General features: G+C 52.5%; 2 protein-coding genes across 3 annotated transcripts in view; one reads left to right on the top strand and one right to left on the bottom strand.

The window, feature by feature from the left end:
• Positions 1–8,713, top strand: part of LOC115652852 (C-type lectin domain family 4 member F-like) — a 35,616-nt gene extending 26,903 nt beyond the window's left edge. Inside the window, exons 3-8 of one of the 2 annotated variants that reach the window (XM_030565432.1) lie at positions 1,915–2,031; positions 3,187–3,294; positions 4,437–4,574; positions 5,365–5,516; positions 6,326–6,444; positions 7,345–8,713. In XM_030565432.1, coding sequence (XP_030421292.1) covers positions 1,915–2,031; positions 3,187–3,294; positions 4,437–4,574; positions 5,365–5,516; positions 6,326–6,444; positions 7,345–7,507 — 797 coding nt within the window. In that variant the 3' untranslated portion in view covers positions 7,508–8,713. The remainder of the gene's footprint in view (positions 1–1,914; positions 2,032–3,186; positions 3,295–4,436; positions 4,575–5,364; positions 5,517–6,325; positions 6,445–7,344) is intronic. The other variant, XM_030565433.1, reaches the window with a different exon arrangement.
• The window catches only part of LOC115652851 (C-type lectin domain family 4 member F-like), a 218,493-nt gene that overhangs the window by 49,527 nt on the left and 151,936 nt on the right, over positions 1–17,030 (bottom strand). The gene's annotated exons all lie outside the window — the stretch shown is intronic.

Genomic DNA, 17,030 nt, shown 5'->3' with positions numbered 1-17,030 from the left:
TTAGAAACTGAGGCACCCACACAATATTCAGAGGAAACATTAAGAACATTCCCAGTTCATCACATCTCTCCCCCCTTCGAGACCGATCTGAGCGAGGTCACTTCAGCCAGTGACCTGGGGAAGATTGAACCCAGCAACGTTCCCATGGATGCCCCAGCATCTCTCCCATTCCTTGGTGGGAGTTACACCAGGACAGTCCAGTTTCACGCCCTCCCTTAGGTCGAGTGTACTTGATGGCGCTTGCAGGCTGCGTGTGGGAAGGTTTATGCGGCCTGTGTCCTTTTGCCACCCCAATACCCTTGGGGTTTAAACTGGGATTGGGTCTTTTCCCAGCGCTCCAGTTTGGAGGGCTGCAATTTGGGCTCTCTTGGTTAAGAGCCCGCAGCTTGACCTTGGCCACCCTCTGAACAGGTGTTTCTGTTCCCAGCAGCTTGGCCTCAGCCCCTTGTTTTTGATGCCACCACGTTGGAGGAGTGTGGTCAGTATACAAAGTAAAGCGCTGCCCAAAAAGATACAGCTGCAGCTTTCCAAGGGCCTGCAACATGGCTGGGCTTTCTTTTTTTTCTTTTTTTGAGGCCGCTTAGTTCTGCTTTTGGAGCAGCCATTTTTTGCAGTTCCTCTTCGTCACAGATGGATCTAGACTTTTCTCAGTGGTGGCAGGTGACAGAACAAGGAGCAATGGTCTCAAGTTGCAGTGGGGGGTCTAGGTTGGATATTAGGAAACACTATTTCACTAGGAGGGTGGTGAAGCACTGGAATGGGTTACCTAGGGAGGTGGTGGAATCTCCTTCCTTAGAGGTTTTTAAGGTCAGGCTTGACAAAGCCTTGGCTGGGATGATTTAGTTGGGGATTGGTCCTGCTTTGAGCAGGGTGTTGGACTAGATACCTCCTGAGGTCCCTTCCAACCCTGATATTCTATGACTCTGTGAAAAAACATGAGGAAAAATGTAGTGTGCACTGGGTGACAGAGAAACTTCTCCCAGAATCTGTTTCAGGAAAGGCTGAGAACTGTAAACTCAGTACATTAGTGAGAGGCAGCTTCACCCTTTGGTTAGCGTGAGAGAAGCCACTTCTGCAATGTAAGGGGATTATCTGAGCATGTGAGTGTTGTTTGCTGGTTCCAGGAACTACACCCCATGGGGGAGCAGCGCGAGCTAATGGCTGAGGCCCAGATCAGACAGGCGGCGGGTGTGGCAGGCTGAGACTATCAGGGAGAGGAGAATCTGACAGTCTTGCTTCTGCAAGCACCTGCCGTTCACCTTGGAGAGACCAAATCCAGAGCACACCGAGCACACTTACTTCTGTCTACACATAGATCCTGGCTCAAATGCAGCTCTTGTCTTCTCCCTTTAATGTGCAGGGGAGACACAATCTTCAGGCTTTGCCCTGTGATTCGCCCCTTGGCTGCCTTGCAGGTATGATCCCAGCATCCTGGGGATGGGTTATCAGACAGGGATGCTGTAGAAAGGCCCTTCTGAGCACACTGCTGCTGTCAGCCCCACTTTTCTCCTGCAAAGAATCATTTCCCCCTCATTTCACTGATTCATTGTATTCATATTTTAAAAGTTGTTTCAGGTTCCTTTAGTCATTTAGAAAAACTCCTTTGGGCCTGGACTTCACAAACCCTAAATGTCCTTCTCAAGAAATGCTTAAGCAGGGGGAAAATCCTGCTCCCAGATCTCTCTCACAGGACGCCTGCCTGGCACTAGAGTCACTCCTGATTTAGGGAGGGTCGCTTTTCACATTCGCGTTCTGGTCGGTTCTGACCTTATTTGGCCTCATTCCGCTGTTGCTGTTAATCACAGTCAGGGACTAGGAGGCTGAGCAGGTATTGGATTTGGGGGGTGGAGTTTCCTCGGTCAGTGGCATTTGAGCTGTAACTTTCCATGGATACGTTTCTTCTTCTCCTTCAAGGAAACCCTCCCGAGACATCGGTCCCTTGGCGGCACAGGGGGCGGGGCATCGTCACTCCTGTCCTTCTCCTCCTGAGTCTGGCCCTGGCCACGTCCCTCCTTGCTGTGACGCTTCTATGTAAGTTCAAATGCAGCTCCAAGCCCAACGTTTGCCAACTTCCATACAGGCCAGCTGGCTCGACTGGGGGAGGGGGGAAGCATCTCCACATTTCAGCAGAATATCGACCGCGTTTCCACTCTGTCCCTCCAAATAAATCTCCTACTCCAGGGAGTTCAAATGGAGCTGTAAGATCTTGCCCTGCTGGTTTGATACTGCCACAAGCTTTCTAAGTCTAACGATGGTCCAGCGCTGGCACAGGTCACCTGGGGAGGCTGTGGAACCCCTATCACAGGAGGTTTTTAAGGACAGGTTATACAACTACCTGTCAGGGATGGTCTGGGTGAGCTTCATCCTGCCTGAGCATCAGCTCAGGGACTTCAGATCACATGTGGCTGCCCCACATGCTCAACCTGCACCCTGAGGGTCACGCTGGGTCCTTTGCTGACCACATATCACCAGCATGAGCATCAGCCCCAGGCATCCTCATGGCACAACTAAAATGCCCTACGGAGAGGCCAGATGGCGCAGTGGTTCGGACACTTGTCTGGGGTCTCAGACTGCTGGGTTCAATTCCTTGCTCTGCCAAAGAGTCCCTGCCCTGGAGCCAGCAAACAGAGCTGAAAACAGGGAGCTGGAGTGGAGAGCTCTTGGAGGAGAGGGGGGAGAAGCCCCTGTTCCTTAGGGGCAGTGAGTGGCAAAGATGACTGGTGCCTCCCTGTGCTGGGGGGCCACAATCCAAAGGGGAAGACACGTGACCACCCCACGTCTCCTCTGCCCAGCGACCACCACGACCAGCCCAGGTCCACCATGCACTCCCCACCCCAGCAGAGTTACATGCGGGGGGCTCAGTTCTTCTTCTGCCGTGCCTCCCCCCAGCACATTCGGCCGATCTCCCTGGCAGCCGGGCCCAGGTGAGGAGCAGGAGGGAGCCACGTCTCATGAGGCTGAAGCCGGCAGCTCCAAGTTACTGCTCTGCGCCATACACTAGGAGAGAGCACTGAATGGGGCCTTGGCTGTGCCGGTGTCCCTCCTTAGGAGAGAAGCTGTACAAGATTAAATTAAAAGAAGTCATAGAGAACAGCCTCGTGCTCAGACCATATTCCGTCTCTGCGTGTGGCTGGTCTCCAGCCGCAGTTCGGTTCAGTCGCTGACCTGCAGATGTGTGATTTCTAGATCTCCAGGCACAGAGCAAGCTGCAAGTGGTTGGAGAAGCAGTGCAGAAGCTCCAAGTCTCTCTGCAGCCTGACAATGCCTCGGATGCGTCAGCAAAGGGATTGGACAGTAAGTCGCAGGATGAGGGTCTTAGGCATTGGGGTGTGTTAGTTCCCCTCCCTTGGCCTGGAAGCTGAAGCACTGTCCTGCCTACAGGGATGGTGGGTGCTGGGCATCCTCCTGCTCCCCTCCATACATTTCCCTGCCAGGTGGTCCTGTCCCCTGTCTAACGAGCTGCTGCTCTGCACCTTCCTCTGCCAATGGAGGCTCTGTTCCCAGGGAAGGGTGGCTGTTCCAGGCTCCCTCCTAGCTCCCTTCCTGGCAGTGGCAGGCTGGCTGCATCCGCCCCATGCTCCTACGCAGGATGCCTAGTGGTCAACATCTTCCGTCCTTTCACTGTTGCTCCCTTCGCTCCGTAGTTTTCACCTTGGCCCCTGTGTTGTCAGGGTTGCATTGGCGGGAAAGACGGATGCAGCTCATGAGACATACAGGGCCGAATTCAGACCCTGGTGTAGGCAGGACGTCAGTGGAGCTGCACTCGTGGGTCTCAATTTGCCCCCCAGTCCCTGAGCCCTCCCTGTGCAGCTCCAATAATTTGGGTACCTGTCACAGTCCCATTGCTGAAGGCTGAGCGCCCCCTTGTGGTCCCATCTCACAAGTGTCTGTCTGTCTGGCACAGGGCTGCACACACAAACCCCTCCATGGATCAGGTTATTCAGCGTCCAGTCAGAAAATGGGCCTGAACTGAACCCTGGCACAGAACTCGCCTGAACACTGGGCTGTTCAAAATCCCGGCCTGGAGCCCAGGGCCAGGGCTCGGGGCCATGGATGTTCTTGCACCCCCAGGTCTGCTCCATGCTGCAGGGGACCCGCTCACAGCTCACAAGGTGGGAGCGATTGGGAAGAGGTGGCTGGGGAGATTGGGAGGACAGGGCTAGAATTCAGGAGCGCTGGGGGTAATTCTCAGCTCTGCTGCAAACTTCCTGTGTGACCTTGGGCACTTCTCCCTGCACCTCAGTTCCCCTGCAGGAAAATCATCCTTTATTTCTCCCACCTAGCGTCTATTTTGACTGTGAGCTCTGAGAGCAGGGACTGTCCCCTCCTGTCCGTACAGCGCCTGGCACACAGGGGCCTGCAGGTGCTGCTCTATCACACATGCTGATACTCAAGTGTTCTGAATCTCCACTGACGTCGCTGTGACTTTCTCCTAGGTCTGCAGCTATTGGATGAAGCGCAGGCAGGAGTCCGGCTGCTGAAAGCCCAGCTGGGTAACGTCAGTGCAGCGTATGGAGAAATCCAGGTCCGTCTGGACATCTGTGCAGCACGAGCAGCAGTGCAAGGTCGCTACAGTAAGTACTAGCTGCAGTGCTGGCTGGTGCCGTTTCTGCTGGTGCTGAGGATAAACAGAGGATTTCAGGCTCCCAAGCTGACAACACAGTGACTTTCCCCATCCCCGAGTTCTCTTCTATTGAAAATCACCGGTGGCTGCACCTGTGCCCACACCGTGGTGATCAGTGTGGAGTTAAATTACACCCTAGGCCTCGTTAGCCTAATGGGAGCACCCAGCTATCAGCTCTTCTTAGATGCTCCAAACCTGTCAGGTCACAGGCAAAAAGTGCTCCTGGCACTTCAGCGTATGGGGCGTTACTTTCAGAACCATCCCTGAGCCAGTGCCCCCGGCAGGGTGTTCGGGGATGTGCCAAAGTTAAAAGACCCGAGACTTTCATCACTTATGATCAATGAAAATTGTTGATACAGAACCAGGAGATATTCCACCTTGTGCAGCTACATCCCCCTCTTGAACTCCCTCTGTCAGCTCAGCTGAACACTGAGTCTCCCGTTTCCCATTACAGCCGTGCTGCTCTGCACTGGGACCAGCGCCCATGCTCCAGCCCAGATGCAGCTGCATTTCAGTGCTGGGGGAGTGACCCCATGGTGTCTGCTTTCTGCAGAGCTCTTTGGGATCCATCATGTGGCCACAAAAGTTACTTATTGTGATGCTGGAGAATCAGGATTCAGAAGTTCCCTGGGCTTGGGGCAGCTGAAGGGCAGGGCAAATGCAGGCCTAGAAACTCTGGGCTCCCTGTGTGTGTCCCTGTGACTTTAGCCCGGGCTTCTCACCTCAGTCTCTGCTCCTAGGTGACGTGCTGACAAAGCTCTCCAGGGGCTGGAGGTTTTACGGTGGGAACCTCTATTACTTTTCACAAGAAAAAAAGTCGTTTGATGAGGCTGAGCAGTTCTGTGTGTCTCAGGACTCGCACCTGACCTCTGTCTCCTCCCAGGCGGAACAGGTGAGCGCAGGAACCTCCCAGGGGTTTAGATAATGGGTCAGTGCCTTGTTTCATACCAGAAGGAGGTGGAAGGTGGCAGCTGAGGTTGCAAATCTGTGATGTGTCTTGTGGCAAATTATCCCACAAGGGATGCGAAGCCTTGGAACCTGACATGGGGGATTCATCCATCAGTTTAAAAGCAGAGATGCGGCAGAGGAACAAAGCTGGGATCTGGACTTCCCAGAGTGTGGGGTGCTGGGGAAGGGGGATATGGGGTCAGGCTCATTTATGATATTTCCTACTTCCAATGTAGCATTTCCTGCAAACCCAATCACCTTTCCCAGTGAGGACCTCTTTGATCCCTCTCCCCAGGCCTGAGCTCCTGCTGGACAATCTAGAAGCCTGTATCTGGAAGGTTTGTGTGCAAGGGGCCATGCACCTCTCAGAGAATCCTCTCTCCCCATGTGCCCACTGTAGCCCTCACCCCAGACCTCTGCAGCACTTTCTGAGGAGGAAAATCCCACCCTCCGGCTGGGCCAGACTTTGCACCCAGTTCTCTGCTCCAAGCTTTGCCTCCTGCAAGGGCAGGGCCCTGGTGTGACACAGATGCAGACACACACACAGAGATGCTCCAGGGCTCCCTTGGGGTCTCCCAGCTAGTCACTGTCAGCGTTGGGGGCAGGACACTGCGTCTCCCACTGCCCAGTGCCCTGCTCACACCACCAGATGCCCTTTCCTCTCCCCTAAAATCTGTTCAGCCCAGGCAGCTGCCGCTGCATCCTGCAGCCTCTCTTGGGTGACCTGCACATGCTGCAAACTGTGTTGTGCAGGAGTTTCTCTCCAACGAGACCAAGGGAGAAGATCACTGGATTGGACTCACCGACCGGGAGACAGAAGGCAGCTGGCGCTGGGTGGACGGCACAGAATACAGAGCAGACGCAAGCAGGGGGTGAGTAAAGTTTGAGAGAAGTGAGTATTTATTACAGGTTTGGTCACAAGCTCTTTCAGGCAGGGTCTGTACGGCCCCTTGTGTCTATGCAGCACCCGGCACAGTGGGCCCAATCCTGAGGGAGGTCCCTAGGCGTTGCCACGACAGCAGTGAATCCTCTCAGGAATTTCTGCTAATGCCCCTTTGCTCAGAGCAGGAGCCTAAACACGGAGTGTGTGTTCAGTGCCCACTGAGACACAGGGCCAGAGCCTCCCCTGGGGTAACTCGCCATTGACTTGAATGGACCACAGGGATTTACACCAGCTGAGGATCTGGCCCCAAGTCAGGTCAGTGCAGCCAGGGGAGTCTGGAGTGAGCGGCAGGTTCCCGCTCTCCTTGGGACTGCCCTGCGCTCTCCCCTCTGGCAGGCTGGGCAAGGGGAGGCTGTGGGGCCGGGGACATGGCCGGAGCCAGCTGCAGTCGGTGCAGTGACCTCAGTGGGCTGTGGGCGAGGCCCGTAAGCAGGGCCAGGGAGAAGTTACTGACTGACCCCCGCTGCCCTCTCTTCCCGTTCCTGCGTTCCCATCTCGGGGGTGCCTGGGACGTGCTGTGCCACCTGCTCTGGTTCTGGGCAATGAGATCCGAGTTGCTGCTGCTCAGCATTTGGAGCCACACACTGACCTTGGCTCTTTGCTGGCCTGTCAGGTGCAGGGCAGTTGCTACCCCCGGCCATCAGAAGCCCTTCGTTACCATGGCCACAAGAGCTGTGGAGAACTCTGAGGGGTGACCGGGGGGTGCATCGCTTCACCACGTCACTGCTGGGTGTCTTGGTCCCCTGCCAACAACAGAGTCCACAGAGCAGAACTGAGCTCAGGAATTGGCTGTGGTTCTCCACTGAGACATTAACACTCTGATCCGTAGGTTCTGGGAGGAGAATCAGCCAGACAACTGGCATCAGGAGACAGGAGGCAGAGAAGACTGTGTTGAGATCCGCACAATGGAGCTGAAGTGGTGGAATGATGCCAACTGCACTCTGCCTTCTAGGTGGATTTGTAAGCAGGCCCATAGAAAGGCTGGGCTGTGACATGCAGGTCTCAGCACGTCAAACAGCACCTTAATTTCCAAGCTAGAATATTTCCCAGCCAGCTGCCGATGAGGAGCCCTTTACACTGGAGGCCGCATGGGACTGGCATTGCAGGGGGAGCCCCCAGGAGGAATCCTGGATGAACCAGCCAGAATTCCTCCTAGTGCGCACGTGGCAAAGGACTAGCTCCACCAGCCTCTGGGAGGGTGTGGTGAGCTCCCAGCTCACTTCCACCTACCACTCAGGGAGCTGCCAACAAGGAGGAAGAACGGCATTTCCCGATGAGATTCTGGTCAGCTCCTGCTCCCGGAGCTTATGGTTGAGCTACAGCATGGATTCTAAAAAGCCATCCAATCTTGAGTAATGACAGTCTCTAAAGGCACTCCGTCTTTACTGTGAGGGGCAGACACGAACAGAGGAGAGGATATTTCCCCCCCTTTGCTCTGCTCATCTCATCCTTTACATCACTAGTCACCTCCTCTATGACGACACTCAATTCCGCCTCCTGTGATGCCACCTTGGGACTTTCTTTTTCTATCTTCAGACTGCGAGTAGCTTCTGCACTGCTAACTTCCTCTCCTGACTCTCCCTGTGGCTTCTAGCTCCGCTTCTAAAGGTACTGTGTCAGCCTGAGCTAATTCTCTCACCCTGCTTCTCGTAATTGGCCCTGCAGATTTTTCTGTCTCTGTCGGTTCCACCATGTCAGTAGGGATGGGATCCAATTCTTATACTCCTCTAACACATCTCTTACCTTTTTCAATTCTCTGATTCTTTTTAACAGCTGACCACAGTCTGATTTATAGCCATCCAGTGATTTTAAGCTGGCATCCAAAATTTGCTGGGCTTTTCTGAGTAACTCTAATTTTTTTATTTAATTTCTTTCCCAGCGAACTATAAGCTATGAACAGACATTCAACAGCTATTCCTTTCACCAGTTCAGCCTTTCTTTTTTTTCTGCTTTGTTTCTACATCAAATACTTCACTCACAAAACCCCATGGATTACAATGCTCAGATATCATCTCAGCTGTTCTAAACCTCCTCCATGATCCTGAATGTATTTTCTAGCAAAGTTTCCTAGAGCCATACTGTGGGCAACTTCAACAGACTCTACTCTTGCCCTTACGTCACTTACCTTACCATGTAACATAGAACTCATTTGAATTCTAACACTTCAGTAACTTATGTAATAAACTATAATGAATACACTGTTGCTTTACTCTGTAACTGAAGGCATCCCTTCACAGAAACAACAGGAAATAATGCCCCAAACTGGTTTTCTACCTAGTTCAATAAGTCCCAAGTAAATGATAGAGGGGTGGGGGTGCGTTCCCCTCTCTTCCCTCGATGGCTTGTAGCTGATCGAGAGGTCTTTTCCCTCTATCAGGACCTGCCAAACAGCTGGGGAACACTGAGGCATACGGATCAGAGGTGCAGCCTGATAGAGTTATGGGGACTGAAGAAATGTACAAGTTCTGAGTTACTGCAGCCTCTTGGCAGCAATTGATACATAGATTTATCAACTCTCCTGCCACCACCTAGTGTGAGTCATCGGGCCCGATGCTACTGCTTGTATCTTATTGGTACCATTCGTTACAACTTCGACCTCCAACAAAGCCCCTTAAATGCACATATCATTTTAAATAATATCACTTTTTAAATAATAACACTATTACTTTATAATATTACTTTTTAAAATAATATCATTACTTTATCTTGCAATATTAAATTCAAAACCTCTAAGTTAAAACTTTAAATTAAACCACAGAACAGGAAATACTGGGACTGCTGACAAGCCGCAGCCACAGAAAATCAGGTTCCTGTATTCTTAAGAGTGAGTTAGCAAGACCCGCAATCTTGCTTTCTAACTCTCTGTAACTTTAACTCTTTAGTTATGCCTCAGGTGAGATTCTCAGGGGTCTAAGGATGCCTGGAATTCCTGAAAATTCCTGTCACACACTCCTTTGAGACTCCTGGCTGCCTCGCCAGTCTATAGCCTGATTTAGGATGCACTAATAACATTAATTTAATTTATCAATTTAATTTAAATTGCTACAGACAGGGATGCCGAAACCAGAAAAGAAGGAGGCAGGCAGGTGGACCATGTTTGCCAAGGGGGGATAAAGATGCACATCACTGCTTAGAGAATGCAGGCATTGATCCTACTACAGCTCGCATGCAAAGCAAACTCTTTACCACTTAAAGGAAATCCTCACCTGCGCCATAGGTGCTAGGTGCTAGCCAGACAAAGCAAGGGCTCCGGGGTCTTATGCAGAACAGAGTATCAGATAGGGGAGGGGGGATACTCATAGTTGGGGACTGGGTCCCAAGTCCCGGGTCCCAGCCACGCACCTTGGCACAAAGACCAACGCTCCCTGCCTGAAGTGTGTCGGGGAGATGAGAGTTCATCTCTGGAACAAACACCACACTTAAGAAGAGAATACCACCAGGGGCAGCAGGTTTGTAGAAATTTTGGTGGTGCCCAGAATGCCCAGAACCTACCCCCCTCCCGAACTTTGCCCCCCACACCTGCCTAAGGCTCTGGAAGGGAGTTTGGGTAGGGAGAGGAGGTCTGGGGTGAAGGCCCTGGGCTGGGGCAGGGGATTGGGGTGCAGGACATCTGAGAGGTTGGGATCTGGGAGGAAGTGTGGGTGGGGGAGGGGGTCTGGGGTGCAGGCTCTGGGCTGGAGTTTGGGTGTAGCCTCTGGGCTGGGGCAAGGGGTAGGGGCGTAGGAGCAGGAGAGGGGGGCAGGCTCCGGGAGGGAGTTTGGGACAGGAGGGGGTGCGGAGGGAGGGGGTGTAGGCTCTGGGATGGAGTTTGGGTGCTGGGTGCAGGCTCTGGGATGGGTCAAGGGGTGGGGGTGCAGGCTCTTGGAGGCAGTGTCGGGGGCTTGGGTGCAGGCTCTGGGAGGAAGTTTGGGGACGGGAGGGGGTGTGCGTGAAAGGGGTGGGGGTGCAGGCTCTGTAAGGGGGTGGGGGGTGCTGCGCTTAACTGGGGCTCCTAGGACAGGTGGGGGGGCTCCATGTGCTGCTACCACCAGGCAGTGCCCCCACAGCTTCCCATTGGCTGCAGGGGCGCTTGGAGGGGGGCACAGACCTACCCCGCCCAGGGGCTGCAGGGAGGGACAAGCAGCCATGTGGAGTGAGCAGGCAGGAAGCCGCTCAGCTCTGGTGCACTGCAGGTGATGAGTGGGGGCCCCAGGCTGTTTTAAATGGCCTGGAGGATGTGTGGGGGGGCATCCAGAGTCGGAAGCCACGGCCGAAGGAGAGACCAGTGCTGGAGCCAGCCCTATAGAACTCGCTGCTCATGAGCACCACTTTTATCTGACCCAACAAATCCAGGAGCAGACCCAGCTCAGGATCCCCAACTGGGCTTACACAGTCTCCCTGGCACAGCACACAGCTAAACACGCCTCCCTTTGGCCTGGCGGGACACCCGCAGACACACTGCCACACACAGCCCTTCCCTGCTTTGGCTCACTCCAAGCTGTCTGTTTGCTTCCATCATGGGCTGAGCACAGGAGGCCGTGTGGCTTACGTGACCTACAGCCCTGATGGCATCGGGCGCCTCCCCCCAGTCTGCTCATTCACTCAGGGCTTGTCTACATCAGAAAGTTGCAGCGCTGGTGAGGGAGTTACAGCGCTGCAACTTTGAAGGTGTACACATCTGCAGGGCATCACCAGCGCTGCAACTCCCTGTTTGCAGCGCTGGCCATACTCCCGTTTTGTCTCGGGTGTAGAGGATCCAGCGCTGGTGATCCAGCGCTGGTAATCCAATGTAGACAGTTACCAGCGCTTTTCTTGACCTCCGTGGAAGGAGGAAGCCTCTGGTAATCAAGCTGGTTTCCTTTCCCGGTTTGCTCTCTCGGTCCCGGAGCCACCCAGCAAACCGCAGGGAAGGAGACCTGCTTGCTCGGGGTTCCGGGACCGAGAGAGCAAACCGGGAACGCCGCGGTTTGCTCTCTCGGTCCCGGAGCCACCCAGCAAACCGCAGGGAAGGAGACCTGCTTGCTCGGGGTTCCGGGACCGAGAGAGCAAACCGGGAAAGGAAACCAGCTTCGCCGCGGTTTGCTCTCTCGGTCCCGGAACCCCGAGCAAGCAGGTCTCCTTCCCTGCGGTTTGCTGGGTGGCTCCGGGACCGAGAGAGCAAACCGCGGCGTTCCCGGTTTGCTCTCTCGGTCCCGGAACCCCGAGCAAGCAGGTCTCCTTCCCTGCGGTTTGCTGGCTGGCTCCGGGACCGAGAGAGCAAACCGCGGCATTCCCGGTTTGCTCTCTCGGTCCCGGAACCCCGAGCAAGCAGGTCTCCTTCCCTGCGGTTTGCTGGCTGGCTCCGGGACCGAGAGAGCAAACCGCGGCGTTCCCGGTTTGCTCTCTCGGTCCCGGAACCCCGAGCAAGCAGGTCTCCTTCCCTGCGGTTTGCTGGCTGGCTCCGGGATCGAGAGAGCAAACCGCGGCGTTCCCGGTTTGCTCTCTCGGTCCCGGAACCCCGAGCAAGCAGGTCTCCTTCCCTGCGGTTTGCTGGCTGGCTCCGGGATCGAGAGAGCAAACCGTGGCGTTCCCGGTTTGCTCTCTCGGTCCCGGAACCCCGAGCAAGCAGGTCTCCTTCCCTGCGGTTTGCTGGCTGGCTCCGGGACCGAGAGAGCAAACCGCGGGGAAGCTGGTTTCCTTTCCCGGTTTGCTCTCTCCTCCCGGAACCCCCCTTGAAGCCGCCCAACAGCGCTGCAGTGTGGCCACATCTAACACCACTTGCAGCGCTGGTTGCTGTAAGTGTGGCCACTCTGCAGCGCTGGCCCTATACAGCTGTACTAATACAGCTGTAACAACCAGCGCTGCAAAATTTTAGATGTAGACATGGCCTGAGTGCATCCCAGGGATCCGAGTCATTCTGGCCTTGAGTGATACTGCCTCCTAGCCAAGCAGCTTTGTGCAGAGGAGCATGGAGGGAGGGAGAAAGGGCTGGTGCCCTTGCGCCAGCTCAGCAAGAAAGGAGCCCATCCCTCACCACAAGAGAGCAGGCTGGAGAACACTGGTATTGATCCTGCAACTTCTCACCTGCAAAGCGAGCACTCTCTCATTTGAACTACTCCCCGCAGGTTGGACCCTGTCTCCTGTGCTCCTGCCACTGCCGGGCAAAGAAGGGCCGGGTCCCAGCATTTCTCTCCCCTCAAGGGCTGGCTTTTTGAGAAGCTAAGTAGAGAGAGGGAGGGGGGCCTCTGGAGGTGCTCAGCCCCCTGGCTACCAGTGCCTTTGAAATAAAGGAGACTCCCCTGCCATTGGAGAATGCAGGCATCAATCCCGCTGCTTTTTGTATTGTAAGCAAGTGCTCCACGACTTGAACTAATTCCTCTGCAAAGCCTCATCTCGTTATGAGCCACCCGTCTTGTTCCGGATACCAGCACATCGAGGGAAGTGATTATTCTCCTCTATTTGGCACTGGTGAGGCCACACGTAGAGTATTGTGTCCAGTTTTGGGCTCCCCACTACAGAAAGGATGTGGACAAATTGGAGAGAATCCAGGGGAGGGCAACGAAAATGATTATGGGGCTGGGACACATGACTTATGAGGAGAGGCTGAGGGAACCAGGCTTGTTTAGTCTGCAGAAGAGAAGAGTGAGGGGGGATTTGATAGCAGCCTTCAACTACCTGAAGGGGGGTTCCAAAGAGGATGGAGCTCAGCTTTTCTCAGTGGTGACAGATGACAGAACAAGGAGTAATGGTCTCAAGTTGCAGTGGGGAGGTTTAGGTTGGATATTAGGAAACACTATTTCACTAGGAGGGTGGTAAAGCACTGGAATGGGTTCCCTAGGGAGGGGCTGGAATCTCCATCCTTAGAGGTTTTTAAGGCCCGGCTTGACAAAGCCCTGGCTAGGATGATTTAGTTGGTGTTAGTCTTCCTTTGAGCAGGGGGTTGGACTAGATGACCTCCTGAGGCCTCTTTCAATCCTAATGTTCTATGATTCTATGATTCTTCTATGTTGGATGCAACACGTTTTGAATTAGGATATTGCCATATATAATATTTAGAAATTCCAAGAGTGTTTTAGTTCTGGCACCATGTCAAGCGTTCCAGCCTGTGTCACTCAGATTGAAGTACCCCTTGATCACACAGCTTTTTTCCATACACATTATAGCTAGGTGTGTAAGGAGCCAGTCATTCTGTTCCTTAATGTGGTTTGGTGTCTTTAGCAGATACTAACTAATACCTAATCTTGTGCTTTACCTATGAGGATATTGATCCCTAAGCGTTCAAGAGGAGAGGCGATTCTTGATTTAGTCCTAAGTGGAGCACAGGACTGCGAAGAGCTACAAAAGGATCTCACAAAACTGAGTGACTGGGCAACAAACTGGCAGATGAAATTTAATGTTGATAAATGCCAAGTAATCCACATTGGAAAACATAACTCTAACTATTCATATATATCATATTGCCTCTATATGAATCCATGGTACGCCCACATCTTGAATACTGTGTGCAGATGTGGCCTCACCATCTCAAAAAAGATATATTGGCTTGGAAAAGGTTTGGAAAGGGCAATAAAAATTATTAGGAGTATGGAATGGCTTCCATATGAGGAGAGATTAATAAGATTTGGACTTTTCACCTTGGAAAAGAGGCAACTAAAGGGGGATATGATAGAGGTCTATATAATCATGAGTGGTATAGAGAAAGTAAATAAGGAAGTGTTATTTACTCCTTCTCATAATACAAGTACAAGGGGCCACCAAATGAAATCAATAGGTAGCAGGTTTAAAACAAACACAAGAAAGTATTTTTTCACACAACGCACAGTCAACCTCTGGAACCCCTTGCCAGAGGGTGTTGTGAAGGACAATACTGTAACAGGGTTCAAAAGGGAACTAGATAGATTCATGGAAGAAAGGTCCATCAGTGGATATTAGCCAGGCTGGGCAGGGATGGTGTCCCTAGCCTCTATTAGCCAGAAGCTGGGATTGGCTGACGGGATATGGATCTCTTGATGATAACCTGTCTGTTCGTTTCCTTTGGGGCACCTGACACTGGCCACTGTCAGAGGACAAGATACTGGGCTTGATGGACCTTTGGTCTGACACAGTATGGCTGTTCTTATGTTCTTATGTTAAGATCATTTTCTTCCAAGTTATCAGTGACTTGAAAACAGGTCATGCTATTTTTGGCATAGACCACCGTTCCCCTGCCCTTTTGCACACTGGTTCCTTCCTAAATAGGTTATAACCATTGATTTTATCATTCCAGCCATATGAATCATCCCACCTGGTTTCAGTGATTCCAATCACATCAAATTTCTGCTCATAAACTAGCAATTCCAATTCCTCTTGTTTGTTACCCAGGCTCCTAACATTACTATACAGGCAATTAAAGAATTTCTTCTCTTTATGTCCTTCGGTTCCTTGATTAATTTTCTTCTCAATACCTTTTCCCCTCCCCTTTTGTTTGTAGTTTAACTCCCTCCCGACTACTGTAGCCAGATGGTCGCCAAGAACATTGATCCCTCTCCTTAGGAACTGGAGGTTGTCCAAACTATGCAGCCCCCTCATCCCACGGAAGGTGGAACAATGTCCACAAACCAAAGCCCTACACTACTACCTAGCCAGAGGTTCACTTCCAGAATCTTCTGCCATCTGTCTTCCTTTGCTCGTGGGACAGGAAGGATCTCGGAGAAGATGGCTTCGGACATTCTTTTTCTTCAGCATGATTCTGAGTCCCCTGAAGTCATCCACTATCTGTGAGCTATCCCATGAGGCAGTGTCATGAGTGCCGATATGAACCATCGCCGATGGAGCCTTTCCCGTCGACCTCACAAGCCTATCCCATCTTACAGTGACGTCTTGTGTCTTGGTTCTGGGAAGGCAGTGCACTGTCATGTCATCTGCCTGTCCCTTGCAGCATGTTCTTTCTATTCCTCTGAGCAGTGAATCTCTAAGAAGAATTGTCTGCCTTCCTTGGATGGTTAGAGAACTCTTTGTGGGTAAACCTGATTTTCTCACAGGCTTAGGGTGCACAGTCTCTCAAACGTGGTGAAATATGAACCTCATTCCCCAGGCGTGTCCTGCACATCTCTCCATTCCCATGGGCCAGCTGGATCTTGGAAGGTACCTGCCCCAGGTTCCACACTGAGGACCTGGTGTCAATTGGAAACTTTTAGCCGTGTGGAATTCCTGCCAGTCCTCTTCTCTCGATGGCCACAGGCTGCCCATCTAGTCTATCTCCAGCTGTGTAGAATGTGGCCGTGACCTCTTGCCTCTGGGGTTTATGAACTGCCAGGCCTCCTCTCTGACTTCCTCTCTCCCTGACCCCTTGGTGTCTGGTTCTTTCCTTCCTTGAAGTACAGAGTATGGATGTTTCCTGAAGCTGGATTTCTTGGAACTCCTCCACTTCTGTGATTCTCACTAACATCTCTACTTGCCCCCCACCCCAGTACAAGTGTCTTCTCCTCCCGCAGAGCCATCAACTTGCACCTTCTGCACAGGAAATCCCTTCTGGCTGCAAGCAGGTGTTGTCAGATGCTACCGGTGTGGTGCTCTGCTCTCTCCTTGTTGGTATCACTCAGCTGCATGCGTGTGTTCCCTCTGTGTGCTGCCTCAGCTCTGCGCAGATAGCTGACACAGCAGACCCGAAGAGAACCCCCAATGACCACAGAGTCTAGTAAGGTATGAAGGCACGTCAGCCAGGTTTATTGCAGTATGGACACAATAGTAGTTCTCCGTAGATTACTTAGTCTACTGGGCATACTATGAGAAAGTGCCTCTTGGCAATGGACTCTGCTCAGTCAGTGGCGGGATTTTCCACTGCCCCCTCGGCTGGACAAAGACACTGCCCCAGGGATGCATTCTTATACACAGGTACAAACAAGTTACACATCACTCCTGACGTATTGAGGTGCAACCCCTCTACGTAGCCAGGTACAACCCCTCTACGTAGTAAGGTGCCGCCTCTCACCTTGTACATGTTGGTTTGAACAAAACAACTCTATCCATCATATTACCCTTGTGCCCCTGTCATTGGGATGGGTCAGTCTGTTCCTTGTTATCTGTGGAATGTTCCAGTATAGGGTGTTCTGGTACCATGTTTCTCCTTCAATACTAGGTGGATATATGTTTATGCAACATCAGCCCTTTCCTTGCCAGCTTCTGTGAGCAGGGCCTACGTTTGGCTCACAGCTTAACTTTGCTTTATATTAGCAAAGTCATGACCATTACTTTAGTTCAGGTCTTAGGCCTCATACCAGGCCTCTGAGACCAAGGTTTATATATCAGGGCCTCCTCTTACTACAGCAGAAAAGAGAACGTGGCACATCCTTTGCAGGTCACCCCCACTGTTATCTCGCTGGCCAGCCTGAAACCACATGTGCAGCTGAACCTGGAACGAAAGACTCCCATACACCCTTGCCAAACCTCTTCAAAACTCTTCTGCCTCTGTTTGCAGATCTTGAGTTTACCTAACAAGTAACTTTTTATGCCAAATGTCCCTGCTTAGCTCAGCTCAGCTCAACCACTCACTACCAGGGAGCAATTAACCCCTCAGAG

This window comes from Gopherus evgoodei, chromosome 5 (genome assembly GCF_007399415.2).
Source record: "Gopherus evgoodei ecotype Sinaloan lineage chromosome 5, rGopEvg1_v1.p, whole genome shotgun sequence".
Classification (NCBI taxonomy): domain Eukaryota; kingdom Metazoa; phylum Chordata; order Testudines; family Testudinidae; genus Gopherus; species Gopherus evgoodei.
Note: the sequence above shows the minus strand (reverse complement) of the source record. Positions and strands in the feature narration are given on the sequence as shown.